This window comes from Heteronotia binoei, chromosome 1 (genome assembly GCF_032191835.1).
Source record: "Heteronotia binoei isolate CCM8104 ecotype False Entrance Well chromosome 1, APGP_CSIRO_Hbin_v1, whole genome shotgun sequence".
Taxonomy (NCBI): Eukaryota; Metazoa; Chordata; class Lepidosauria; order Squamata; family Gekkonidae; genus Heteronotia; species Heteronotia binoei.
This window is the reverse complement of record NC_083223.1, coordinates 167,821,828-167,849,411: the sequence shown is the minus strand read 5'-3', so window position 1 is coordinate 167,849,411 and position 27,584 is coordinate 167,821,828. Positions and strand designations below refer to the sequence as shown.

The following is a 27,584-nucleotide window of genomic DNA, read 5'->3' as shown; positions in this document are numbered from 1 at the left end:
TCATTAAGGTAAAAGATCTTTATCTATCACTCCGGGATTAAAATAAGACTTTAAAATAAAAAGATTAAGATCTGGGACTGGCTGTAAGAGCATAAAGTTAAGAAGAAAAAGAAGGGGGTAAATTTGGATTTTTTGGAAATTAAGCTAAGCAGGGAAGTGCAGAAAAATAACTGATGTTTGAAATACCTGTGGCTTTGAAAAAAATCCCCTGACATAACAGAACTACTGATCTTCAAGATGACACAGGAAGTGACGTTTTACAACTATCGTGGGATTACCAACCACTGAGAACGAGACTTCACGACCAGAAAGTCAGGAAGTGAATATTGAAAGAAGGGAAGTTTTTAAGCCTCCTGGCCATCTCTACAATCAAAAACCATAGAGAAACAGCGGCGGCCATTAAAGAAGGGTCAAAGGTTTTAAACTTTTTTAAAAAGAACGGGATCTTAAAAATTTATATAACCGGCAGGAATCATCCCAAAAAGGTGAAATATTTTGGACTTTATGTGTGAAATTAAAATTTAAGGACTATTGGAGAAAGGAAAACTTTTTAAAAAAGGGGCTTGGAAAAGTCGCAGCCACCATTTTGGAAATAATAAGAACTTTAAAAATTAATATCTTGAGCTAGGAAGCTCGAAAGACGGCGATTTTGGGCTTGTTGAAAAGGGCATGCTCTGATCTATAGAATTTTGCTATTGGTTTGCTGATCGGTGATGTCAACCTCAGAGCCCATTTTATGCAATGGGAGGACAGTGATGTCTGACCAAAAGCTGGGACCAAGGCTTACATGTCTGAGAGCAAGTTCTTTGGGGGAAGGAAAAATGGCCAAACAAGTTCAAGAACAACTAGATGCTATGGAGGCAAGATTGGTGAAGTTGATGAAAGAATTAATAACTGATAGTAAGAATCAGTTAACTAAAGAAATAAATTCTAGTGCTGAAGAAGTCAAGAAAGAGATTAAAAAAGAGACTGAGGATCTCAGGAAAGAGACACAAGCAACAGCACAGAAGACACAGGAGATAGAAGTTAGAGTTAAAGATCAAGATGCCACTATAAAGAAGATGCAGGAGAAAGCAATATTACAAGATTGCAAGTTAATGGAAAACATGATTCGTTTAAGAGGTGTGCCTGAAAAAGAACAAGATGACTTAAAGAAGTACATTTCAACAATCATTGCTGAGTTTTTGGGAGATGACCCTAATAAGACGAGACACTTGTATGATTATGTTTACAGGGTCAATTCAGAATTTGCTAGAAAGCGTAAGCTACCCAGGGATGTGGTAGAAAATTTACTACAAGAGATATGGTGGGAAGGGTGTTAAGTCAACAATTTGAAAAAGCAATGGTAGTGGATGAAAGCAGAGTAAGAATAATGAAGGAGGATAAATGAAGATTTATTGCAAAAAGTGGAAGTAGTGGCATCTCTTGAAAAAGAAACGAAAGCTTTCTTCCAAATAAACGAAAATCAGGACGTTCAATTTCAAACTGTGTGGGACGTGTATAAAGCTGTGATTAGAGGAATATTAATTACATTGAACAACAAAGATAAAAGAGACAAAGAAAAACAATTGGTGGACTTACAAAAAGAAATAGGTAAAAAAGAAAAGGAACTGAAAAAAAGACCAGGGAAAAAGGAAATTTTACGGGAAATTACAATATTACAGGGTCAACTGAATCATTTATTGAATAAGGAGGTGGAATGGAACTTAAAAAGACTTCAGCAGAAATCCTTTGAGGGTGCTAATAAACCTGGGAAATATTTGGCATGGCAAATTAAGAAAAAAAGGGAGAACAAATTTATAAATAGGATTTTATCGGAAGGTAAAGAAATTGCGGATCAAGCTGGAATTAAAAGGGAATTTTACAAATATTATGCTAAACTATTTAAAGGTCAACAAGTAGATAAAAAGAAAGTAGAAGTGTATTTGCAGAGAATAAAAGTAAAGCCATTAACAGAAAGCATGGAAAAAAACTTTAAATGAACCAATTGAAAAAATTGAAATTGAAGCAGCAATAAATTCAATGAAATTAGGCAAAGCACCCGGTCCTGACAGTTTCTCAGCAAAATTGTATAAAGTTCTGGTAGATACATTAGTACCCAAACTTCAAAAATTGATGAATAGTATCAGACAAGTTGGGAAAGTGCCAAATACATGGAAGGAAGCAGTTATTTCATTGATACCAAAAGAAGATAGAGATGCCACGAATGTTAAAAATTACAGACTGATTTCGCTACTTAACAATGACTATAAAATATATGCTAGGATACTAGCAGAACGACTCAAACAGCATTTGAATATTTTTATACAAGAGAAGCAAGCAGGTTTCCTCCCCAGAAGGCAAATAAGAGACAATATCAGAACAGTAATAGATATTGTAGAATATTATGAAAAGCATCCGGAAAAAGAGGTTGCATTATTTTTTGCCGATGCAGAGAAACCTTTTGATAATCTTAATTGGGACTTTGCGGTGATGGAGAAATTGAAATTGGGAGATGATTTTATAAGGATGGTCAAGGCAATTTATGCAGAACAACAAGCTAAACTTTGTGTAAATGCAGACTTGACAGAACAAATGACAATTAGCAAAGGAACAAGACAAGGTTGCCCTCTATCTCCGTTGTTATTTATAATGACTTTAGAGATTGTGCAAATCAAAGAGGACAAAGAAATCGACGGATTGAAATTGAAAGGTTTTTCTTACAAATATAGGGCATTTGCAGACGATGTGATGTTTATTAATGAAAATCCACTACAAGTGACGTGCTTGCTGTTAAACAAAATTAAAGAGTATGGAGAGTTGGCGGGCTTTCATATTAATAAAGAAAAATCTAAAATTTTAAGTAAGAATCTGCCATCGAGCAAAACAGAAAGAATTACAAAGCTTAACTGGATGTGAAGTTACCTCAAAAGTAAAATATCTAGGAGTAGAGATTACGATGAGAAATATTGATTTGTATAAAAATAACTACAAAAAGCTTTGGCGTAAAATTTAAGAAGATATGTTAAAATGGAACAAACTGAATATGTCTTTGCTGGGTAGGATCTCTGCAATCAAAATGAATGTTCTACCAAGAATGATGTTTCTTTTCCAAACAATTCCAATAGTGAAAGACAATAAACAATTTAATTTTTGGCAAAAAACGATTTCAGAATTTGTATGGGCTGGCAAAAAAACAAGAATCAAAATGAAAATTTTGACAGATGCGAAAGAAAGGGGTGGATTCCAACTGCCTGACTTTAAGTTATATCATGATGCAGTTTGTTTGGTTTGGATTAAGGACTGGATAAGTTTGCTTAATAGAAAATTATTGGCATTAGAAGGCCCTGGAAATATTTTTGGTTGGCATGCCTATATATATTATGGAAAGAAGAAGATAGATGGATTTTTCTCACATCATTATATAAGAAGAAACTTGTTGAATACTTGGAAAAAATATAACAAATATGGTGACGAGAGAAAACCACTATGGATTGTGCCAACAGAAGTTATAAAGTTGTCTTCAGATCCACAGGAAGATAAATGGCTATCATATAAACAACTGCTATCATATAAACAAAAATACAGGGAGGCAAGGTGGAACTAAAACCGGTGGAAGAATTGCAGGATTAATTTAATTGGTTTCAATTGCGACAAATTAAAAGCTTGGTGGAGCATGATATTAGAAATACAGGGATAAGGCAAGATCAAACAGAACTGGAAAAAATGCTGTTGGGCGAGGATGAAAAATTGATTTCGAGGATATATAAGTTACTATTGAAATGGTCTACAGAAGATGAAGTAGTGAAACCTCAAATGGGCTGGATCCGTTCCAGTCCGGCTTGCGCCCAGGCCATGGGGCAGGGACAGTATTGGTCGCCCTCATGGATGATCTCCGGCGACATCTGGATCGAGGTGGTGTGGCGGTATTGCTGTTGTTAGACCTATCGGCTGCAATCGATATGGTCGATCACCGGCTGCTGACCCGCTGCCTCGCCGACGCAGGGATCCAGGGGTTAGCCTTGCAGTGGTTTTCCTCTTTCCTTGAGGGTTGGGGACAAAGGGTGGTGATTGGGGGAGAGCTATCCCATAGACGCCTACTTAATTGTGGGGCAGTTCTCTCCCCGATGTAATTTAACATCTACATGCGCCCCCTTGCCCAGATTGCGTGGAGATATGGGCTGGGTTACCACCAGTATGCTGATGACACCCAGCTCTTATCTACTGATGGACAGCCGAGCTGGCGATGTCCCCGTAAATCTGGACCAGGCGTTGCAAGCCGTGGCAGATTGGATCAAGTTGAGTGGGCTGAAATTGAATCCAGCGAAGACAGAGGTCCTTTGTCTTGGTTGCGGCATTCCAGAGGGAGGGATCTCCCTTCCAGCTTTTGACGGTGCATCACTGGTACCAGTGCGCAGGGTCAGGAGCTTGGGAGTGCTACTGGAGTCCTCCCTGACAATGGAGGCCCAGGTGGCAGCCACTGCCAACTCCGCCTTTTTTCATCTTAGGCGGGCGAGGCAGTTGGCTCCCTTCCTGGAGCATCGCAACCTGGCAACAGTGATCCATGCAACGGTCACCTCGAGGTTAGACTACTGTAATGCCCTCTACATGGGGCTGCCCCTGTACTGAACTCAGAAACTTCAGCTAGTGCAGAATGCAGCAGCCAGACTGTTAATTGGACTACCTCGGTGGGAACATGTACAGCCTAGGCTGCGGGAACTGCACTGGCTGCCAATTGTGTACAGAGTTCGTAACAAGGTGCTGGTTATTACCTTTAAAGCCCTATATGGCCGAGGACCTGCCTACCTTAGGGACCGCCTCTCCCCATATATTCCCCAGAGAGCACTGCGATCTAGTTCACAAAATCTTCTGGAAATCCCTGGGCCAAAGGAGGCCAAATTAAAAACAAGAGAGCAGGCCTTCTCGATACAGGCACCCCAATGGTGGAACCAGCTACCAGAGGAGGTGCGGGCCCTACGGGATCTCAATCAGTTCCGTAGGGCTTGCAAAACCGCCGTCTTCCAACTAGCTTTCTAAAACAGAACCTGGTAGTAACATCAAGCCATCTTTGTACATACTGAGATTGTGGCACTATTAAATTATACTGGTTTTAGACTATTTATTTAATATATTTAACCTATGAATTGTATTTTAACTGTATTATCTTGTTTTATTGTTATAACATGGTTTATACCATGTCCTGTAAGCCGCCCTGAGCCTGCTTCGGTGGGGAGGGCGGGGTATAAATAAAAATTATTATTATTAAAATAGGCAATAAATATGAATAAAGAAATACAAATGGAGACATGGGAACACCTATGGAAGAACTCTATGAAAATATCGATGTGTTACAATATAAAATAATTGTTTGGAAATGCTGTATAGGTGGTACATGACACCTAAGAAATTAGCAAAAATGAATAATCAAGTATCAGACAGGTGTTGGAAGTGTAAAAAACACAAAGGTTCTTTCTACCATATGTGGTGGACTTGCGGAAAAGAAAGCAATTTTGGCAAATGATTTAACAAGAGATTTCGAAAATCTTGGGTTATAACATCAAGAGAGCACCAGAGTGGTGGGATTACAAATGGAAAGTTTTCTGAAGCGAGATAGAACATTGGTGTGGTATTTGCTTTCAGCTGCGAGGACATTATATGCACAAATATGGAAGCAAGATAAAATACCAGAGAAATGGGACTGGATCTTAAAAGTATTACACTGGAGTGAAATGGATAAGCTTACTAGAATCTCAAAAGACTGTAATTCAGAAAAATTTAAAGATGACTGGGAGAAATTTCAAAAATATATTGAAAAACAATGGAAAGTGAAGAGACACTTAAGTGATTTTTGATAACATTAACTGAATTTTTATTGAGAAGATAAAGTTGCAAATATTGACTTTTGTTTTAATATGTAATTTAGCAGAAGGTTAGATTATGAGGTAAATAGAGGGTTAATTATAATAATAATTATTACATAGTCTTGGTTCATCTTGTGTTAAGGTAACTGTAATTTTTAGTGAATATTCTATAATTGTGAATTTTACCTTTATTTTTTTTAATTGTTTTGAACATTGGCGGAGGTCATGAAATAGAGGAGGTGGGGGGAGGAGGGAATTTTGTAGTGTATTGGTTAATACCTTTAAGTATATGTTTGATGAATACTTTTCAATATACTGCAAAACAATAAAATTGGTTTTGCACTTTAAGTGTTGAAACAGAAAAAAGGGAGATATGCGATTGGATTTGTCCAATACTTTTAAAAATCTAAATTGTAGTCCTATTGGCTCCAATTTGGATAAATACTGCAAAACATGAGAGGTTTAAATCTCTGTTTCAATAGGTGAAATCATAAAGGAATGGAAAATTAAACCCGTACTCCCCTACCTACATGGTCCCAAGCTGAATTGGCATTACACAGGGACTGCAATTTTCTTCTTAACCGTGTTGGTAAGATCTCAAGCACAGATCTCCCAAAGTCTAATTTAACTTAATTTAATGGGGAAAAGTAATTTTTACAGGTTGTCTAGGATACTAGAGGCAGTTGAGCAAAAGCCCCCATAGGGTTCCTAAGGGCTTAGGAACTGTGAAGTCTCTGAGCTAGGACCCAGAGGGCTGCTCTGCTGGAGGGATCTTCTAAGGCAACCTTAGGACAGGAAACTGTGTAACTAAAGGGACCAGCTGAACTAAAACTTACACAGTGTCCCTTTATATACTCTGTTGTAAACCCTCACACCAGCCTATGTGACTAGGCATGGCAAGAGCCAAATTGTAATCACTTGTGTAGGCTTAAATAAAGGAACTTTAGGATCTGCAGGTTCCCCAAGTTTGGTTAGGACAACTTAGTAATTGCACAGCTGTCCTGATCATAGAGCTTGAATGCTTCTCTAACCTGTACCCAGTGGGCTGTATCAGGAAACACAAGTTGTGCAGGGAACTCTTTAGTTCAGGAGCTTTGTATATCTATCATGTCCAGGATGTGGATGTAACAGAATGTTTTCAAATATCAGAAGTTCTCTTTTTCATTAAAAGATTCATTTCCAGAGCTTGAAAGCAATAATACATTTTATGCATGTATTTGTTCAGCTATCAAAGATTTCAGGTTTTCACGGCTGGTAACATCATTAGGGTTTGTAGAATCTTTCGGGCTCAAGTGCCGTGTTCTACTGGAGAAAGTTTTCCTTCCAGATGTTTCGTTCTCAGCTGAGAATGAAACGTCTGGAAGGAAAACTTTCTCCAGTAGAACACGGCACTTGAGCCCGAAAGATTCTACAAACCTTAATATTTGTTCAGCTGTTCAACAAATGGTTCTCCTTCATTTAGCATGCACATCTTAAAACACAACTCATATTTGGCTCAGCCAGATACTTCCATATTAAGAGAGTAAGAAAACTTAAGATAGTGGGGTGGGGAAAACAGATGAAGTCTTTTTGGAAAAATTTACTTTTTAGGCATTAAGAATCTAATCCTACTTATGAAGATGTCACACAATACACCACTATAAACATTTAAATATTTTGTAATATCAAGAATTGCTAGCAGCAGGATATGTATTTTCTATTATGGTTAAATGCATGAACGCTTGCTTTTTAAGGCTTAATATGAACTATATGTATTAAAACTCTATATGCTTACAGAGATCGTATTTAGACTGTCACAAAGCAGAAGGAACCATCCCTGATATGCCTTATAATGAATAGGAATAACACTGACCAAATCTGACATCTACAAGTGCTTCCAATATGATTATTTTGTATACTCAATATAATAGCACCACAACTCCATTTAGCTATTCAATGCATGTATGTTCTATGGTTGTAGCTGGAAGACAGATTGTACCAGCTGGACTCACTCCAGGTGTCTGTACATAAGAAAGATGTCTCCACAGAGCCTTATAGGTCTAAATTTTGTATATGTATCAGCACCCTGCTTTCTGGAGCACCGCAGCATATACAAGGATGCAGACAGGGTTCCACGCAGACACTGATTTATACATACAGATGTGCAAGGACAGCACCAGCAGATATGATCCCAATCTCTTCTACACGTATAAAATTTGAACTGGACGTTTGCATTGTAGCCAAGTGTTATGCTCCAAAAGGGAAGTCTCTGGTTATGCAGAGGTATCTTTGAGAAACTCAGACAGAAACAAATGTCTTGTAGGGATTAACAATCTGAAACCAGCCAAACACATGAAGAATATGGGGTTTCAAAGCCAGTTAGAAGAGTAGATGTGAATGAAAAAACATGGTGTTCATCTGGGAATATGCCTGGGACTTCACTGCATGTGATAGAGCTTTGTTCAGTGATTTTAAAACTAAACAATTACACAGGCTTTGTCTATCTTAATACTTCCAAGCATTATGTTTTAAAAAAGAAGGCAGATATCTGAAATCTAAGGATGGGGGGAACTCTTAAAATTCACTGCATAATCCAATCCGATTTATGAAGCTTAGGTGAAAGACAACACTGAATTATTTTCCTTCATCAGTATCACAAGGCACTACAAAAAAGTGCTTTCCACTTCAGCTAATTTATACTGTGCAAACACTGCCCTGCCTTAACATGCCTACCATACCTCAAAACAAACTTGACCTACCTTCTTGTTTAAGGATTGTGACATCTTGTTTATTAGCCCTTCAGATAATAATGCATTTATTACAGGAAGGACATGAACTTTCTGCCAGTTTTCCAAACCGGGTTGCTTGCTATCTGATGAATCATTTAGGAAATTCAAATAAAGGAAGTCAAGAAGCTGCTAATATTTTATATACCTAACAAGGATGGTACCACCACATTCACTATCAATGTGGCAGTGAAACTCAAAGACACTTAGGGTTTTTTGCATACTTCGGAGATTTTTAAGTATACAGAAAAACATTCATTTATACATTATGAAAGAAAAATCTTTGCCCTGTACAAGAGTAGCTACATCAGAATGGTACGTGCTCTCTGCCTTTTGGCCTCTTGACTGTCAACTGAGGAGGTAGAAATAAAAATGAGGACAGACGGTGTGGGGGATTAGCTTGACTGATCCATAAATAATTTCGAGAAGCTGCATAATTTAGGATGCCACCCCGACCCTAACTCCTTCTTCGCTAGTCCAGAATGCTATATACTCTTGAGAGCTATCTTGAAGCTAAGAGTTGTGAGGGGATTAAGATGAACAGAAATGCACTCTCCCTGAAATTTTAAGAGATTATACAATGTCCCCTGCAGCTGTGATGGGGCAGAGCACCTATAAAATTTTAGTATCCTGAAACTGAAATGGAGGCCAAAGGTGATCTTAGGCTCAGGGGATGCTTTCATTTGCAATCATAATTCCCGCTCCTGCCAAAAACAAAACAAAACAGAAAACATTCAATGTATACCAGGGATATTAACCAGGACATGAATACTGCCTGAACTGTATTCATGTTCAGGTTAACAGCCTTCTGCTCAATTAGCCCTAAAGCTGTTTTCACAGCACATACATTTTCATGTTTTTCCCATAGTTACAGGTTACAATCTCATCTAATTGGTTTGCAAAGATGAATAAATGCTCTGAAGTAAATAAATAGTTCTACCAATGCTTAGTAAATAACAGAACCCAGTTGCTAAGCTTCACTATTGTACAACATTATTCACAAAAGTGGAAAGTATATCATAGGGGAACAGATGGCTTATGCAGAAAGATGTGACACACATTTCAAGGAACAATTACTGTGAAAGGAGCAGATCTTCTCTACAGCAATGCATCAAATGTAGATTATGAATGTTTATGTGTCAGGTGAGAACTTGGTTATCTGACCACATGTTTGGTTGAGTTTATTCCCTTCTCCATTCTCAGCTGTAGCTAGGGTTGCCAATCCTCAGCTGGGGGCAAGGGATCCCTCAGTTTGGAGGCCCTCCCCCCAATTCAGGGTTATCAGAAGGGGGGGGGGTGAATGTCTGCTGGGTTCTCCATTATAATGGAGAATCAACATATGGTATATGGGGCTCTGGGGGTGCTGTTTTTTCTTTTGATGTAGAGGCACCAAATATTCAGCATAGCATCTAGTGCCTCTCCTCAAAAACCCCCAAGTTTCAAAGACTGGACTGGGGACCAATTCTATGAGCCCCAAAAGAAGGTGCTCCCATCCTTCATTATTTCCAATGAAGGGATTTTAAAGGAGCATGGCCCCTTTAAATGTGATGGACATAATTCCCTTCGGAGTTCAATTGTGCTTCTCACAACCTTGCTCCTGGCTCCACCCCCAAAGTCCCCAGATATTTCCTGAGTTAGACTCACCAACCCTAAGCTGCACCTGCTGCTGTTCTGAGAAAGAACGCACACTAGCTTTAATACTAATTGTAATGCTGATTTTGTTCCACTTGTACCTTATGTCTGATATTTAAGACAGAGTTGACTTTTAACGAATTATTATATCTTTCAAACTGGTAATAACTTATCATGGACTTTTTAAAGGAGAGAGTTTATAAATGTTGCACATAAATAAATTAGGGATATTTCCCTTATTAAATTCTTAATTTAATTTAATTTTTAGATTTATATCCCACCCTTTCCCACAAGTGGGCTCAGGGCAACTAATAACAGAATTTAGACACCTATTACAGATTAACAATAAAACATCATAAAAACATAACAGTATAAAAACAAAGGCAATACAGCATCACAAACACAGATGGCAAGCCAAACAACAGCATATAGGTTGATATCTATCAACAAAGCACGGTCACCATGATGGTAAGGTGATGGGGAGACCAGTTAATACCAAAGGGACACCCGCTGGATCAATTAAAAGCCTATGGAAGAGCTCCATCTTACAGGCCCTGCAAAACCTCGATAAGTCCCGCAGGGCCTGGATTTCTAGCAGGAGCTCATTCCACCAGGTAGGGGCCCGGACTGAAAAGGCCCTAGTCCTTGTTGGAGCCAGTTGGGCATCCTTAGAACTAGGGACCACAGGAAGATGTTGTGCAGCAGATCTCAAAACCTGGGGGGAGGGGCTCATATGGGGAGAAGTGGTCCCGAAGATATGCTGGCCCCTGGCTGTATCGGACCTTAAAGGACCAACACCCTGAAACGAATCCAGTACTCAAGAAGTAGCCAGTGCAGCTTACAGGCATCGATGTCAACAACCATGCTGCTGCATTTTGCACCCTCTGGAGTTTCCAGAGAAGGATCAAGGGTAGCCCCACATAGAGAGAGTTTTGTTGTTGTTCAGTTGCATGGTCGAGTCCAACTCTTTGTGACCCCATGGACAAAATCACGCCCGGCCTTCCTGTCTTCCACCAACCTCCAAAGTCTGCTCAAATTTGTGTTAGTTACATCAGTAACGCTGTCCAGCCATCTCATCTTTTGCAGTCCCCTGCTTCTTTTGCCTTCTGTCTTTCCCAGCATCAGCATTGAGGTCAGCAAGAGATACAATAGTCTAATCTGGAAGTGACTGCTGCATGAATCACTGTGGCCAGATAATGGGAAGTAAGATAAGGGACCAGCTGCCAAGTGTGCCTCAGAGGGAAAAAGGCAGCTTTTGCAGTGGTGGCAACCTGAGCCTCCATAGATAGAGAGACATCCAAGAGTACTCCCAAGCTCTTCACCTCTGTTGATGGCACCAGTTGCGTACTATCAAAGGATGGGAGCCTGATCCTGACTCCCACCCCCCCATAACCCAAACACAGGACTTCTTCAGTTTAGTATGCTTGTATTTGTTCCTTAGTTTAAAAAATATATTAAAATAAAACATCAGACACCAATTGATACCATTTTGAGGAAAAAGCAGAATGTAAATGATGTTTTTGAAGAACTTTAACGACCACCTTTTAGTCAAGTGGTGGCGGCTTTTAATGGAGCAGTCTGAATGAAGGTAAAAATAGAAAAGAGTAAGACTCCAGTAGCACCTTAAAGACTAATAAAATTTGTGGAAGGGTATGAGCTTTCTTGAGTCACTGCTTACTTCTTCACAGGTAAAAATTTCATGAATGAAACCTGGCTAGATGATTCTGACACAATTATTCCATTTCAGGTAATCCAAGCTGTGCATCAGCCCTGCACTGCAATGTTATGTTTGGTTCCAGAGATGGACTAGATATCCTGCTTTTGTGTCATCCATCCATCATCCAGCTCACTGGTAGGTGCCCTGTCCAAACAGGGTGCCAGTACTCCATGATGTGATAGAAGTGTCTGAAGTACTTTTTGGTCTTTTTTCTATGGATCATTGGCTGGTACCTCTGAATGACATTAATAGAATCCTAAGGCTACCGTTTGTATATTGATGAAAATTATCAGTGCAGCCCTATCTAATCTGGGAGAGCCAAGTTTGATTCCCCACTCTTTCACATGCAGCCAGCTGGGTGACCTTGGGTCAGTCACAGTTCTCTCAGAACTCTCTCAGCCCCACCTACCTCACAGGGTATCAGCTGTGGGAAGAGGAAGGGAAGAAGACTGTAAGCTGCTCTGAGACTCCAAGCAAAGGGCAGGGTATAAATCCAATCTCATCCTTAAGGAAAGTGACTGAAAGGATGCTATAGCAACTCCAGGGTTCCTGGCATGATCCATCTGTCCCTGATCCTAGTTATGGGACAGAGAAAGCTTTGCTTGCTCTTGCTCTGGTTGATGATCTCTAACTGCAGACCAATAAAGGGAATGATTCCTTTCACAGCTTTGTTTTTTCTTTTAGTTGCCTTTAATAAAGTCAGCCATTCTGTGTTGTTAAAACCCCTGGAGACTGAAATATTGATTAAAGGATGGTACTAAAATGTTTTAGATCTTTAAAAATCTTTGATCAGAAATTAATTGTCAGAGATTATGATCTACAACACAGAAAAATCTGTGGGGCTCCACAAGGTTCAGCATCACCCTACTTTTCATCATCATTACCCTACTTTTCAATGGATACCTTTGAGATAGCCTACAGCTTTGAAGGTGGGAGTCAGTAAAATGATGATTTAAATAGATTTATTTAAACACAGCTCTAAAAGATGCTGTCTATCACAGGTACCAGGTGGTGGGCTAGGAGAAAGTAGCTGAGGGACAATGGAATGAAAATATACCTAGGGCCTTCTCGGTGGCAGCACCAGAACTGTGGAATGTTCTCCTGAAGGCCATAAGGGCCCTGCGGGATCTTTCTACTTTCCGCAGGGCATGTAAGACCAAATTGTTCCAACAGGCCTTTGATATCTAGCCAGGAGAGAACTGCCACCCCACATCATTATAGAACTACTATGTGATCACCATCAGAAAAGAAGAACTCGCTCATATTGTACTGGTACAGCACTACGTAATGGTTTTAAATTGTAACTACCGTATATACTCGAGTATAAGCTGAGTTTTTCTGCCCAAATTTTATTGATTAATCAGCCGCCTGCCCGGCCAGAAGCGTGGCTGGCGGGATCCCAGGCGGGGGGCCGTGGGTGGTTCTCCGCCGACTGAGCTTGAGGGGGACAATGGCTGGCAATCCGTCTGTCCCTCTCTGCAGCTCCTTTCCCCGAAGGCCTCCGGGTGAAGCAGCCACAGCACGCCGGCCTCGCCGGGAAACCGCTCCCCGGCTTCTTGTTTCCGCGCCCCAAGAGTTCTGCCTCCCTCCCTCCCGGGGGCTCCCTTCCTTCCTCCCTCCCTCTTTCCCTCCTGCTTCCTTCCTTGCAAGTGGGCGGGGGACTCCTTTCCATGCACCGTCTTGTAGACCCTGGGAAGCCCGAGAGGAGCAGAAAGGAAGCCGTCCTGCCTGCCCGCCCGCCTACAAAGCAGCTGCTGGTTTCCCGCGGCTTCCCCGGACACACGGATTGGGGCCTAGGCCTCCCCCAGCCTCGCCCACGCTGGCCCCGAGGCTTCTCACCCCATCCGCCGGCTCAGACCCCTTACCTGAGCTAAGGTTTTGTACTTTTTAGTTATTGTTGATACCATATTGTTTAGGTTGACCCTCTTTTCTACTTGCAGAACAATAGTTTACTGCCTCAATTAATGTCGTTTTATTGGTATCTACCAGTATTTTAATTTTGTAATTTACCAGTAACTGCTGCGCTTCCCACCCTCGGCTTATACTCGAGTCAATAAGTTTTCCCAGATTTTTGGGGTAAAATTAGAAGCCTCGGCTTATATTCGGGTCGGCTTATACTCGAGTAGTATGTTTTATTAGTTTTAACTTGTAAATATGAATGTTGTTAGCCGCCCTGAGTCCGCTTGCGGAGAAGGCGGGATAGATGTTTGATGAAAATAAATAAATACCTAAGTAAGATGGAGATTGGAACACCCTCTCAGAATGCGATAGGGAGGCTACTGTACATACGGTCTTCAGAAATGGATTTAAGACAAAGTTGTTTAAGAGGACTTAGAGGGCTGATGTATAACAGCAGTTCTGTTTTAGTCATGGCTCTTGTTTGATTGTTTTACACTTTTTCAATTAGCCAATTTTTCTTGGGACAAAAGGAGACTACAAACAGTTGAAATAACCAAATGAAATCCTGAGAGTTCCTCCTGACAGCACAAGCCCCAAGCTAGAACACGCTCAGAACATAACAACATACCAGATGATGAGAAAATATAAATTGTATATATAAACAAACAAATACACAGAATCCCAATTAAGAAAACGTTGATTTTTAGAGATTCGAACCCAAATTTACTTGATTGTGGTATCTACCTTTAAAGTAACAAATGCTATGTTACTATATTTTTAACTGTGGTGTTATCTTTGTTTAATGAGCAAGTGCTCAAATCTGTGCTTTTTCTTCCAATGACCAGTACACTGAATATGATACCGATCTCTTAGTCATACATTTCTTTCTGCTGGCTCCTTTCTTCCGATGGAGGTGACAGCTAATGCTCCTATTTTCCTATTCTCCTGCTATTTGCCAAGCAGCATGCTGGTTTTCTTTCTCAATACTCTCAAAATCTTCAGAAAAAGAACAAGAGAGAAGCAGGACATAAATCATAAATCCAACAATGCCTATCATTCCTGTCCTCATCTACAAGTGAAGTTACACTTTTCTAAGTCCAATTGATTCTTTCTTTTTACATTGGCTCTGTGCAGAGCCACTCGTTCCTGACCATTAACATGTTCATGTTGCCTCTCAGTTTCTAGTTGGAAATGGTTCCTGACACTTAATATCACAATTCCATTTGGCTTCACAATCCAGCTAGAAGCAATCAGTATAGCAGTGCAGTATGCACATTTTAAGCAGTAGGAAAAGAAAGATAAGAGCAATGTTAATGTTTTCATGGTCAATATAAGCATCATTTAATTTTGAGTTCTGTAGCTGGAACACAGGGACCTTGAAACGATTTCCAAAGCAAGGAATATAGATATTGTGCTTGGTACCTCTTAAGCAGATGTTCCCAAGTCAGAAAACATATGAAAGATCAATTCAGGGAATATAAACAAAACTATAGTACTTTCAAGCGGGCAAATTTTATGTTTAGGAAGCAGTTATACCTTTCTTGATGCAGTTTTTTGTTTTTCTTGAACTCCTGTTTTCAAGGATGCAAGTTTCAGGAATGAGGATGTCATCTGTACTGGAACTCCTAAGCAGTTTATCACTTAAGGATTCTTGACATTTGGATGCACAGATACCACTGTCCTCCCCTTCATTATTATTAATGCTGTCTTGCTCAATTATTCCCATCACTTTGTTTCTGCTTTTCAGGGCCTCGTGCCTGCTGCCATTAAGCGGGTTCTCATTTTCATCTGGTGAAGAAGCCAAGCACGTGTTTATCTTTTCCACATGAGTGTCGGCATGAATCAGGTCTTGCACATTTACCTGCAGGTTTTTTGTAGGAGATTCCCTGTCATCCATTAGAATGTTCCTATTCATTTATATCCACTTTGTTGAAATGATTCTCAGCTCTAAAAACAAAATAAAATATAAAGTAATTACATTAACAGAAATTCAAACCCTATTATTGTATCAGCCAGACTCAGTTATGATACATTTGAAAACGCCAACAGGTTGGTAAATTCAGTATAAATAAAATATATACAAAATGTAAACAAAATATCCTAGTTAAAATGCCAGTAATATACTGAGAGGTCCAGGCACCCTCTGAACCACAGCTTGCAAGCCAGCGTTGGAGAGCCAGAATGGTATAAGAGTGGCAGACTCTAAACTGGATAACCGGGTTTGAATCCCTACTCTTCTACATGAAGCCCTCTGGGTGACCTTGGGCCAGTCACAGTTCTTTCAGAATTCTCTCAGCCCCACCTATCTCACAAGGTGCCTGTTGTGGGGAGAGGAAGGGAAAGGAGATTGTAAGCCACTTTGAGATTCCTTAGGGCAGAGAAAAGTGGTATATAAAAAAAAAAACTCAACCCAAACCAAACTTCAGTTACTGGACAGGAGAGAAATCTTGGTTAGCACCAGCTCTATCGAGTACCAGTACACACTTAATAAACCATGATTAAGATTGAGAAGGAAGAAAGATTTAATGTCACAGGAAAAGAAGTGCAATTGCTCATCTCCCATTCTAGAGACCATGTTTTTAATCTTTAAGACATTCAGAGTAGCATGCAGGATTCACCTTTCTTCCCTTTTATCTTCCTAACAATGCTATGAGACAGGCTAGGCTGAGAGTGAGTAACCCAAAGTCTTCCAAAAACGTAATGCTTGAATGGGAAATCTGAATCCCCACTCAAAGTGCAACAGGTCTACCACCATACAGTTCTGGCTCTTCTCCTGCTTAAATGTCACACTTGAAAGGAGCCAAAGGGAAGTAATGCAAATGACAATAGGGAAATGTATACACTTCTACTGGTCAGGTAATCAGTGGTCTTAAACTACCGTATACCTGCCCTGTTCTTAATGTGTGTATATATCCTATTGTATGTGTGCTCTTCTGTCTGTGCAGGGCTTTTTCTGGCCAGGAACGCAGTCCTGGCTGGGTTGGCATCAGGGGGTATGGGCTTAATATGCAAATGAATTCCTGCTGGGCTTTTTTTAACCAAAAAGTCCTGTGTGAAACAATAGTGCTGTCAGGGGGTGAAGTCTAATATACAAATAAGTTCCTGCCGGGCTTTTTCTACAAAAAAAGCGATGTTCAGAAGTACAAGTATTTTTGTATCTGTGGAGGAACAATGGGATTCACATAGTTCCAGGTGGGTAGCCATGTTGGTCTGAAGCAATGTTCCAAAGTTAGAGTCCAATACACCTTTAAGACCAACAAAGTTATATTCAGTCTGTGAGCTTTCATGTGCATGCACACTTTGTCAAAGAGGATAGAATCAGAACATTCTTAACAGTAAGGCATTTATTTGCCTGTTTTCTCCCAGAACAGAATGTAAACTATAATGACCTTATGAACGTAGCTTATTTTTGTTTGCATCTGTTAAAGCATTTCATTATATTGTATGCTGATTTGCTGTTCAACTTTTGCATGGGCAAGCAAGTCTGATTCCATCCTCTTTGACAAAAGTGTGCATGCACACGAAATATCAGAGCCTGAATAAAATGTTGTTGGTCTTAAAGGTGCTCTTGGACTCTAACTTTGTAACAATGGTCTTCACCCTCTAAGCTGAGTTAGCATGAGCTAGTTCACAGATTTTCAGCCTCCAGCTCACACATTCTTGTCTTAACTCATTTTGTCTGACCCCTGAGCACACTAATTCATGCAGTAGCTCACAACTTTAATGCCAGTAGCTCACAAGGTAGAATTTTTGCTCACAAAACTCTGAAGCTTAGAAGGAACATTGGTCTTCACAGAAGTTTATATTTGGCTTAAAAGACAGGCCTGAAGGCCTTATTTTGCAACACTGAACTGTAAAGAGAGAAGGAAGCCTTGCTAACACAACAAGCTACTTTAAGCATTAAATACTGTCTGCAATACTACTAAACTTGGTCCAGTGATGTTTTCTTATTTAATTGGGCAATATTCTTACCACTATACTTCTGTGTTTGTACTGGCAGGTTGCTGAACTTCTAGGGCTTTAAAAAAACAAGTTCTACACTAAGCTAAAATGCATTATCGGGCCATTATGATATTTCACTATGAATACTTTATATAGCGAAGAAGGCATTTCAAGGAAATTTACATTAGCACCAATTTAACAGGACATCACATGAGTCACATTTAGACAGAAAATCTTTTGCAGACACACATTTGGTGAATCATCATCTTATAGGGTTGCCAAGTCCAATTCAAGAAATATCTGGGGACTTTGGGGGTGCAGCCAGGAGAGTTTGGGGGTGGAGCCAGGAGACATTATGGGTGGAGCCAAGATCAAGGCTGTGACAAGCATAATTGAACTCCTAAGGGAGTTCTGGCCATCACATTTAAAGGGACGGCACACCTTTTCAATGCCTTCCTTCCATAGGAAATAATGAAGGATAGGGGCACCTTCTTTTGGGGCTCATAGAATTGGACCCCCTGGTCTAATCTTTTTGAAACTTGGGGGGTATTTTGGGGAGAGGCGCTAGATGCTATACTGAAAATTTGGTGCCTCTACCCCAAAAAACAGCACCCCCAGAGCCCCAGATACCCGCAGATCAATTCTCCATGATTTTCTATGGGAATAAATCTCCATAGGGAATAATAGAGTCCCCAGCAGACATTTCCCTCCCCTCCCCCCGCTTTCTGATGACCCTGAAGCGGGGGAGGGTCTCCAAACCGGGGGATCCCCTGCCCCCACCTGGGGATTGGCAACCCTATCATCTTAGCCCTAATGCAACTTCAGTAAAAAAGGCTGAACATGTTCAAAGTGGAATAGAGCTTTTTAGAACACATAAAATTGTATTATCTTGAACAAAAAAAAAGGAATGTCAGATTATCTCTGTCCTATTGAAAAAGGAGAAAATCTGTATAAAAATCAAAATAATTTTAAAAAACAACTCTCATGCTTGATCTGCTCATACAAGGAAGAAGGCAATTCTCATTTTTGAAGCAGCCCTATGTGCCATGCTAGATTTTATTAACAAGGGTCCCCTATCCCCTCCGAGAGTCTTTTTTGGGTCATGCAGAGAGCTGCTGGGAGAAAGAAAGAAAATCCATTTTGACAAATTATTTCTGTTTGTAGAATAAGGATTTGACCCTTTGTACTGGGTAAGGACTGTTGTCCCGCTGTCAGTTGACCGCAAATTCTGATTGTGAAAGTAATTAAATATCTTAATTAGTCAGAGAATAGATTTATTCAGCTGCACTCAGGGTACTCATTCCTACTCTTCTACTACACAGAGGCTAGATGACCATCTGACAGCAATGAGGATCCTGTGAATTTAGGGGGAGATATTTGTGAGTTAAGTAGACTTTGGAGGATGGTAGAAGACAGCAGGGCCTGGAGTGACTTTGTCCATGGGGTTGCAAAGAGTTGGACTTGACTGTGCGACTGAACAACAACAAATTTGTGAGTTTCCTGCATTGTGCAGGGGGTTGGATTAGGTGATCCTGGAGGTTCCTTCCAATTCTATAATTCTATGATTCTATTCATGTCATATTTATTATACTATCTTTGATTTTAAAAATCCTCAAAATTTTATTGGAGAATTTAACTTGTTTGCATGAGAGATTATTGATTTTTGTCAATGATTCTAACCTGTTGTGCAACCAGTTTTGGCTATAGCAAATGCCACAAGCTACTGTCACATGGGGGCATAAGAGTGTTCACACCATTCACACATACCACTGCTGCCGCCTTCTTTTACCTCAGGCTTAAATCTTACATTATTTTTTATATGGTCAAGTTACCACAAGGTAATTTCGACACACCAGATATGCAAATTGTCTATTTGGTTTAAACATACTCTTGTGTTCTTGTGTGGTAAGAGATTAGTCTCACTTTCAGTTTTTCATTTTTGTGGTAAACATAATCTGTTGTCACAACAATAAAGTCAAATGAAATACTTGCTATGTAAACAGATGCAAAAACCAGCTTGTGAGAAATATGTTAAAAATTAAATGAGAATCAAATATGCCTGTTCAGAACTCAAAGAGCTAATGGAACAAAAGGCAGCAGCAGAAAGGCTGGAACAGATCAGTGTAAATGTCTGATCTCATTTTGATTTAATGGAACTATTTTCTCTCAATATCTTGATGGGAGAGATGAAGAATTAATGGCAAAAAAGCCATTGCTGTAATCACCATTCCAATGAAAAAGAGATAGTGCTGAGTGCACAATTCTTTCACATCAGCAATGACCACAGCAACAGCACACAATGGCTGAAGAACTCCAGTGTGCTAAAAGGGACACAGAAATTAGCTCTGCATTAAGTGAGTGTTTCTTTATCAACATCCCATTTCTCCCAAATGATAATCTCAAAATGCATTATCCTCCTATTTACAAACGTTCTCGGGAACTTACAATCAACTCGAATCATTCAGTCAACCATCTGAGTCATCTAATCAAACATTTTTAATAGACTCTTAGCTGTCATCAACTGGCATGAAGTGCCACACCTTGCTAGAAGCATTCTTGAGAGGTGAGCAACAGTGAATGAAGATGCCACTTTTAAGCATAACAGGATAATTATATATTCTCTTCAAACAGCTAACATTCACTGGAATGTGATCACACTAACAAAATCAGGACTGCATTTTAAAATCCATCACCAAAGGAAACTAGCTATTGTTAGAAAGTGTGCCAAACTGTCAGGTTGTCTATGCCATTTAACATTTAAACTAAACTCAAACAAACAGCAGCACTATAATAGCAAAACAGGCTCAGAAAGTTTCTTTCTCAAGATAATAGCTGAGATAAAACAAAATAAATGACACCTTGTCCAAACACTTTACTTGTTTCTCTCTTAAAAAGCAAGATTCAAAGACAGTATTAATAAAAAATACCTAAACAGAAAAAACCCTCCTAAAAAAAAGAAAAAAATTAAATGGGTGTATTAATTAGCTGCTTTAACGTAGCTTTAATTGTTTAATTATTTGCATTGTACATGCACATGGGAGTATTTCAGTATCACTGACCAATTTAGAGCTTGCATGGCTGTTGTGATTTCTCTTCAAAAATTGAGAATCACAGCTTAAGTTTTAAAAAACCCAAACCTTTTGAGCCCACGTGACTGCAGATTCAAATGGGAATAAAAAAAAGAAGTGATATGGCCTCAATCACTCTTTATTTTGTCTATTTTAAAAAATGCCTTCAGGTTTTCTTCCCAAATGAAATACTTACTGTCTAAGATTGACAAATCTGAGAGTAAGTCCACTCATTACTTGCTGCAAATCTGTATGCAATGCTGCTGTAATAATTTAGGATAATTTTTTCAGGTAAATAGAAAACTCTGAGAACCACAAGAGGAGTTTTACTTTCTTGCCTCCCCCTGACCCCAACAACTGCTGTTCCTGTGTGGCTTTGCCAATTTCAGGTAGGTAAATCCTTGAAAATTTAGGGGTGGAGACTTCAGAGGGCAGGGTCTGGGGACAGCAGATATCTCAGAGAGGGATAATGCCACAGATCCCACCCTTTGAAGCATTTTTTTTTATCCAGGGGAACTGATTTATGTTGTCTGGAGATTAGATGTAATTCCAGAAGATCAACAAGCCCCACCTGGAGGTGGTCAGAAGTACCACTGTGCCTCCTGAAAAAGCTATTTTCCTGAAATTGCCATGAGCTATGGTATGTGGGGGCTGCTGCAGATGGAAGAAGGAAATTAGTGGCAACTGTAGCCCTTCCCCTTTGCCTCCTATGAACCCAACCCAAAATGAAGAGCCACCAGGAAGATGTCCAAATAGTTGCACTTTGTATGTCAAAGGAGGTCAGAGTAAACTGAACTGTTTCTCTAGTTCTGGCAATTTAATTCCAGGGAGATAGCATTTCACAGTTGTGAAATACAATCTTCATCTTTTGTAAGCATGAGAGGATTCTTCTCTTGAAAAGTTAAGTAGTTAACTCAAGTAAAAGCTCTTCTCAAAGACTCAGAAATATGCAGATACACATTATGTTAAAGCTACAGATTATCTGAATTACCACTACCTTCAACAAACTGAAAGCCTGGTATTTAACAACAAAATGCAGAGGCAAAGAAAGTGCCTTCATATAATTAGGAAAATTGTTCTATGAGCCCTAACATTTAGTACTTACATAAATTACCCATCTGAGATGTACCCTACAAACATTATGCATCACAACATCAATGATAAGCAGGCAAAAGCTTTTCCAATCTTTTGGCACAACAAAGAAAAATTAAGCAGGAATACTTAAATGACTGCCTAGCAAAGAGATAATCACATAGGACTGCACTTAAACAAGTGAACATCTGAGGCTAATATGATGGAACACATCTCTTTCTGTGAAGAAACTGGAGTTTAATTCTTACTGCAGGTGCAGTTTCCCATACTAAAATGACAAGATTTCCATAAGTTTACTGGCTAAACCTGTTACTTCAGAGTGTTACATGCAGTGCCATAGAATACATGGCTAAACACGATCCATCATACCATTAAGTTCACTAGCCATTGCAATACAAAGGAAATTGTGCATTTGGATACAGTTGTGCTTAAGAACATGGACAGAAAGTTGGTAGTCAAAACCTATACAAAACCAAGTGAATGTAATTCTTTATATTTTAAGAACCGCCATCCCAGGAATATGAGACACAGAATTCCTAGAGGCAGTTGTTTAGAATTAAGAGGAAGCTAAAACAAGAGGCAGATTTTAACAGAAACAGTGCTATGATTAAACACCCATTTTCAAACAAGGGCCACCCATGGGAGTTATTATATGGGGCCATTGAGAGAGTCAATAAGGTAGACAACAATTGCTTCAAGAAAAGATTAGCTCCTAGGAAACAGAATGTCTTTTGCATTGTATTAAACAAGTTGGCATATTAAGAGCGCAATCCTAAGGGGGGGGGAAGTGTTTTGGGAGCTGACGATCCACTACGTTGGCACAAGAAGCATTTATGCCCATGTACGGCTGGCTCCGCCACAGCGGAGGGGAGTTATGTACGCACGGGGTCGCCAGAGCGCCACTCCGCCTGAGAGCAGTGGCACCTGAGGGCTGCGCCCAAGCGTTGGCAGAAGTGTGGTGGAGCGTGGTGCTCAGGCGCAGGAGGGGGTGGAGTTGGGGGTGTGGCCAGGCTTAGGCAGCTCCCTGAGGAGTTTGGGCCATGACACGCCCCCCCCGAGAGGCGCAACATTACGCCTGCAAAAACGGCGACGTGTCCCATAGGCACTCATTGAAACCAAAAACAAAGGTTGCCTCCGCCGCTGCGGAAGCTTGAAAACCCCTTAGGGAGCAGTATGATTGCCTCACCAATCCCTTCACTCCTTAGGCTGATGAGCCCCCTCCCCAGCACCCAATTGCGGTCCTCCCCCTCCTAGAAATACTTCCGCTCTGGCCTTGCACAACTCAGTTGTTAGGGACAGCTTCGTATGGTGGGAAGTTCTGGTGGGAAGTTCTGCCGGGGAGCTCCCTGTCATACGGACTTAGAGCGAGGGACAGGCAGGCACATTGCTGACGGGTTTTTCACTGCACGGTTGCTTTGACAGTATCTTTAACTTGCGAGGGGGAGAGCAAGGTCTCTTCCCTGGAGCTAATTACTCTTGATTCCAGATCTCCACAGGTTCCAGGCTTCCGGAGGCTCTGCATGCGAGGACTGTCGCCCATGGCTGGGTAAGTTCCACTGTGCACCCCAACTGTCCTCCTCCTCCCCTCGCTCTCGACCGCTTGGTGTGCAAGCGTTTCCAGCACTTGAACCAGGCAGTGGGCTCTGGCAGGGGGCATTTGCTGGCCCCACTCCCCTGTGCTGCTGCCTGCTCCCTTCCCTTGGTCTGCCCTCTGCCATGTTCCCAACCCCTGGCAGAGCAACGGGGGGGGGGGGTGTCTGGCAGCTGCCCTGATGCAGGGAGGTGGGTTGAAGACTGTCCCTTTAAGAGATTCCCTCAGCACAACACGTGTGCATGGCTGCAGCTGCCGCCCCTTCAGGTGCTTTTGATATGTTTCTGCTTTGCAGGTGGGAATGCAACAGAGAGACTTCCATGTGGGATGCCCCTTCCCCCCTCCATCAGCTGCTCCCACCCTCCTCTCGGAGTGAAGCCTCGCGTCCCTTATGCCCAGCAAGACTGTCTGAGCTGTTCCTAGGAAACTGTTTCACCCAGTTGCTGACCAATAAAGTGTTGCGATGTGCTGCTCTTTGTCTTGCGTGTGTGGTGTCTGCTGCACATTCCATCTGTCCCAGCCCCTTCCAAGTGTGCTGTGTGCAGTGTTCCCTCTGTCAGTGGGTGGAGAGGGGCCGTGTCTATGAGCCACCTCTGTGATAGAGTGAACAGGGGAGTCTGAGGGTCTCCCCCCCTCATCCCATGGCACAGAGCAGAAGGGAGTGCGGGGGGGGGGGGATGGCATGAGCTGGGCACCTGGCTGGCACCTTGCATTCTGTGTCCTGCTGCCGACAGGGGTGGGGTTCCCCGCAAGGGAGGGGGCCTGAGACTCTGTGTCTGTGCCGGGCAGAGCTGTCCTGTGGGACTTGGACATGCTGCAGCTCTGTCTCCTCTTTCCTGGACACACATTTTGCCTGGTTTCCCTGATTGCAGACTCCTGTCCAATGTTTTCCCTGTCTGCGCATGGCTGGGGGGGGGGGGGGGGGGGCTCATGACTTCTCTAGCCTGCTTCCCATTGGCACAAGTCTCTGACAGTGGGCAAGGCTGATTGGCCAATCCCACAGCTCCGCCCTTCCCCTTCCCTTTCCCCACCCTCACCAAGGCAGTGCACCAGACTTCTCTGTCTCACTTGGGTGCATGCCTAGCCCTTTCCCCTGTGCCCCATCTGGCTATGATTGGCTCAGGTCTCTGCTGAGGCGGGGAAAGTGATCAGCCTCTCCGGGGCAGCCTCTTCCCACCCTCGACTGTCATCTGCCATGGCGCCTGGCCAATCAGGGGGGTCTGGGCTGGCTCTCTCCTCCTGCTGTGCCTCGCCCACAAGCTCCAGCGGGGTTGCCATGGTGACCGCAGGACCTGCAGTCGCCTTAAGCCTCTTCCCCCCTGCCCCTACCCCTGCGCATGCCAATCCCCTTTGGGACTCGATGAGTGCTGCGTGACGTGCGCCATGGCCAGCTGTCGCATATGTCTGGAATGGGCTGTACACACTGGCATATTGTAGAGCACTTACCACAGTGTGGCAGTAAACCATATATTGGGTTAAGGAGAACTAAAAGTTGGGGAATTTACTGACTCGTTTGGATGCACTAGAGCTATGCCATAGGATTTGGACATCTAAAGGAAATCACCTGTGTGGGACATGTTCAGTTTGTAAACTGGTTTGAAATGTGAAATTTTTTTATGTGAATGTCTAAGTTTGTACCACAGACATTTACAAATTGTGGAAGCTCCAAAGTTGTGTATCTCATAAAATGTGGTGAGGCTTGTATTATGTAGAGTCAACTATGAGATTTGTGAGAATCAGGATCATTGAACATTGCTCGTGTTTGAAAATAGATGCAGCATTTTAGAGGGGCTAGGCATCTCAGACTTTTAATGATTGTAAAATGTATAAAAATGATTTTATTGCATATTCTGTTTTTTAATATTCTATAGTGTTTTTAACTGTTGTTAGCCGTTCTGAGCCCACCAGGGGAGGGTGGGATATAAATCTGATAAAAAATAAAATAAATGATTATGAAGATTTTAAATTTACTGTATTGGAGAAATATGAACCCTTAGCATATAAGTATACTAATGCACAGAAGTGGTTGCCACAATGGGAATTATTTTGGATAAGCAGGTTTAAAATTTACAATCCTGTAGGATTAAATACTGTTATGGATTTGACATGCTTTCTTTATATAGTGATATCCCTTTAAGAGCACTGAGGAGATTCAGGGATGTCCCTGTAAAATAAGCTTGCAAGCAGAATCATTATAGCTACATCGTAACTAACATTAGGGTGAGCAAAATGTAGAGGTGAATTCAGTCAGTGGATATTGTTGAGCTGTTGCCTGCTGTATTGTGAACTGAAGCCTCACCAGGAAGTTTTTATTACATTGGGCGGTGAGTTGATTGACAATAAATATCGGTAAGATCTGTTTGTGTTAAGTTTGTATGATATAGTGCATGTTTGTGTACTTTGTAATCTAGAAATACAGAAACCCAGTGGAATTCCAACTGAGCATACCATTACCTTATGTGGAGAGTAAACTTGATGGTTCTAGGAATGACTGTTTGTATCTCTTTGCACTGGTATATTGGGCACATGCTTCTGGTACATTTTCTACGTATAAGCACCTTGTTAACTGTATGGTTTTGGGAAGGACTGTTTATATGTATTTTCTTGCAACAGCATATTGCACACATACCTTCAGTACATGCTTTCTGTATATGAATAGATGGCATGACTAGATAATATTGGTAAAAACGTATAGTATAGTGTATGTTTGTAATTTAGAAATACAGGAACCAAGCGAAATTCCAACTGAGCATACTATTACCTTATGCGATGAGTAAACTGTATGGTTCTGGGAAGGACTATTCATATGTATTCCCTTGTATTGGCATATTGTGCATATGCTTTTGCTACATGTTATCTGTGTATTTTTAGAATTCTGAAGTGTGAAAGCTCAAGTGGAATAACTTCTGAGGAAGGAAAACTTTTATTCCAAAACACTGTTTATATCCAGAATACCAGTATCTATTTGGTGAATTCCTCATGTGGATGCATTAACTTTATGCTGTTGAAACTTTGTATGGACATCATTATTGAAACTCTTATATTTGAGAGATTGTTCAAGAGGACTGCTTTGTTTGTTACTTAGCAGTAAACGCTATTGTACTTTTACTAGTCTTTGTGATCACAGTTTATTTTCACTGATTTTCATGGATTTTCTTGGCTTTGTGCCATGGAATGCAACATACTCCATCACAGAAGAAAGATTATACTGGCAGGCAGATTATAGAATTGTAGTTTGCCAGGGAGTTATTTCAGAAGACAAGACCTTAGGGTGGCCATAATTTCTGCAGGCCAGCCAGGGACACCTTGAGGGGGGAAGGAATGTGTGTGTGCGCGGCGCAGTGTGTGCGCTGCCGGAAACAGGAAGTGACGTCACTTCCGGTGACGTCATGCCACCGCCGGAAACAGGAAGTGACATCACTTCCTGTGACATCATTCCCCCCGCGCCACCTGCCGGAAACAGGAAGTGACATCACTTCCTGTGACATCATTTCCCCCAAATGCCACTGCCGGAAACAGGAAGTGACTTCACAGCACTTCCTGTGACATCCCCAAAAATCCCCCAAATATCACCACCGGAAACACCAAGATTATTTATAGAGAGGGAAAGGGGGAAATAAAGTTAAATAAAACTCTTTTTTTTACTTTTTTCAAAGTGAGAAGACTAGAGAGAACGGGTTCCACGCTGAGAAGCCAGTCAGATTCCAGTGAGATTCCAGTGAGACTGTGCTGCATAATGCAGCCTATTTATTTTGTCCTGTTTGCTCTGTTGGCTCTATCTGCACCACCTTCATCACTTTCGGGGTGTGGATCCCCCAGTGGGGTGGTCTCCCGACTCCCTCCGCCGGCTGTTTCTGATAGCCCTACACCCCCTCTTTCATTTGATATGTGTCCTGTGCGGGTGCCACCCTCCCGCCGGGAGATGCCGCAAAATGAGCCCCCTTGAGGCTTATGGCGGCAGGGCTCAGGGGAAGCGAGCTAGACTGCTGTTCTTTTGAGGGGTTATAGAGTGTTTCGAGCCCGTCCTTGTGGCATCGG

General features: G+C 41.4%; 1 protein-coding gene across 1 annotated transcript in view; it reads right to left on the bottom strand.

Moving 5' to 3' along the window:
• Positions 1 to 27,584, bottom strand: part of CNST (consortin, connexin sorting protein) — a 111,621-nt gene that overhangs the window by 66,364 nt on the left and 17,673 nt on the right. The window contains exon 3 of the mRNA XM_060243831.1: positions 15,390 to 15,800. Coding sequence (XP_060099814.1) covers positions 15,390 to 15,768 — 379 coding nt within the window. The 5' untranslated portion in view covers positions 15,769 to 15,800. The remainder of the gene's footprint in view (positions 1 to 15,389; positions 15,801 to 27,584) is intronic.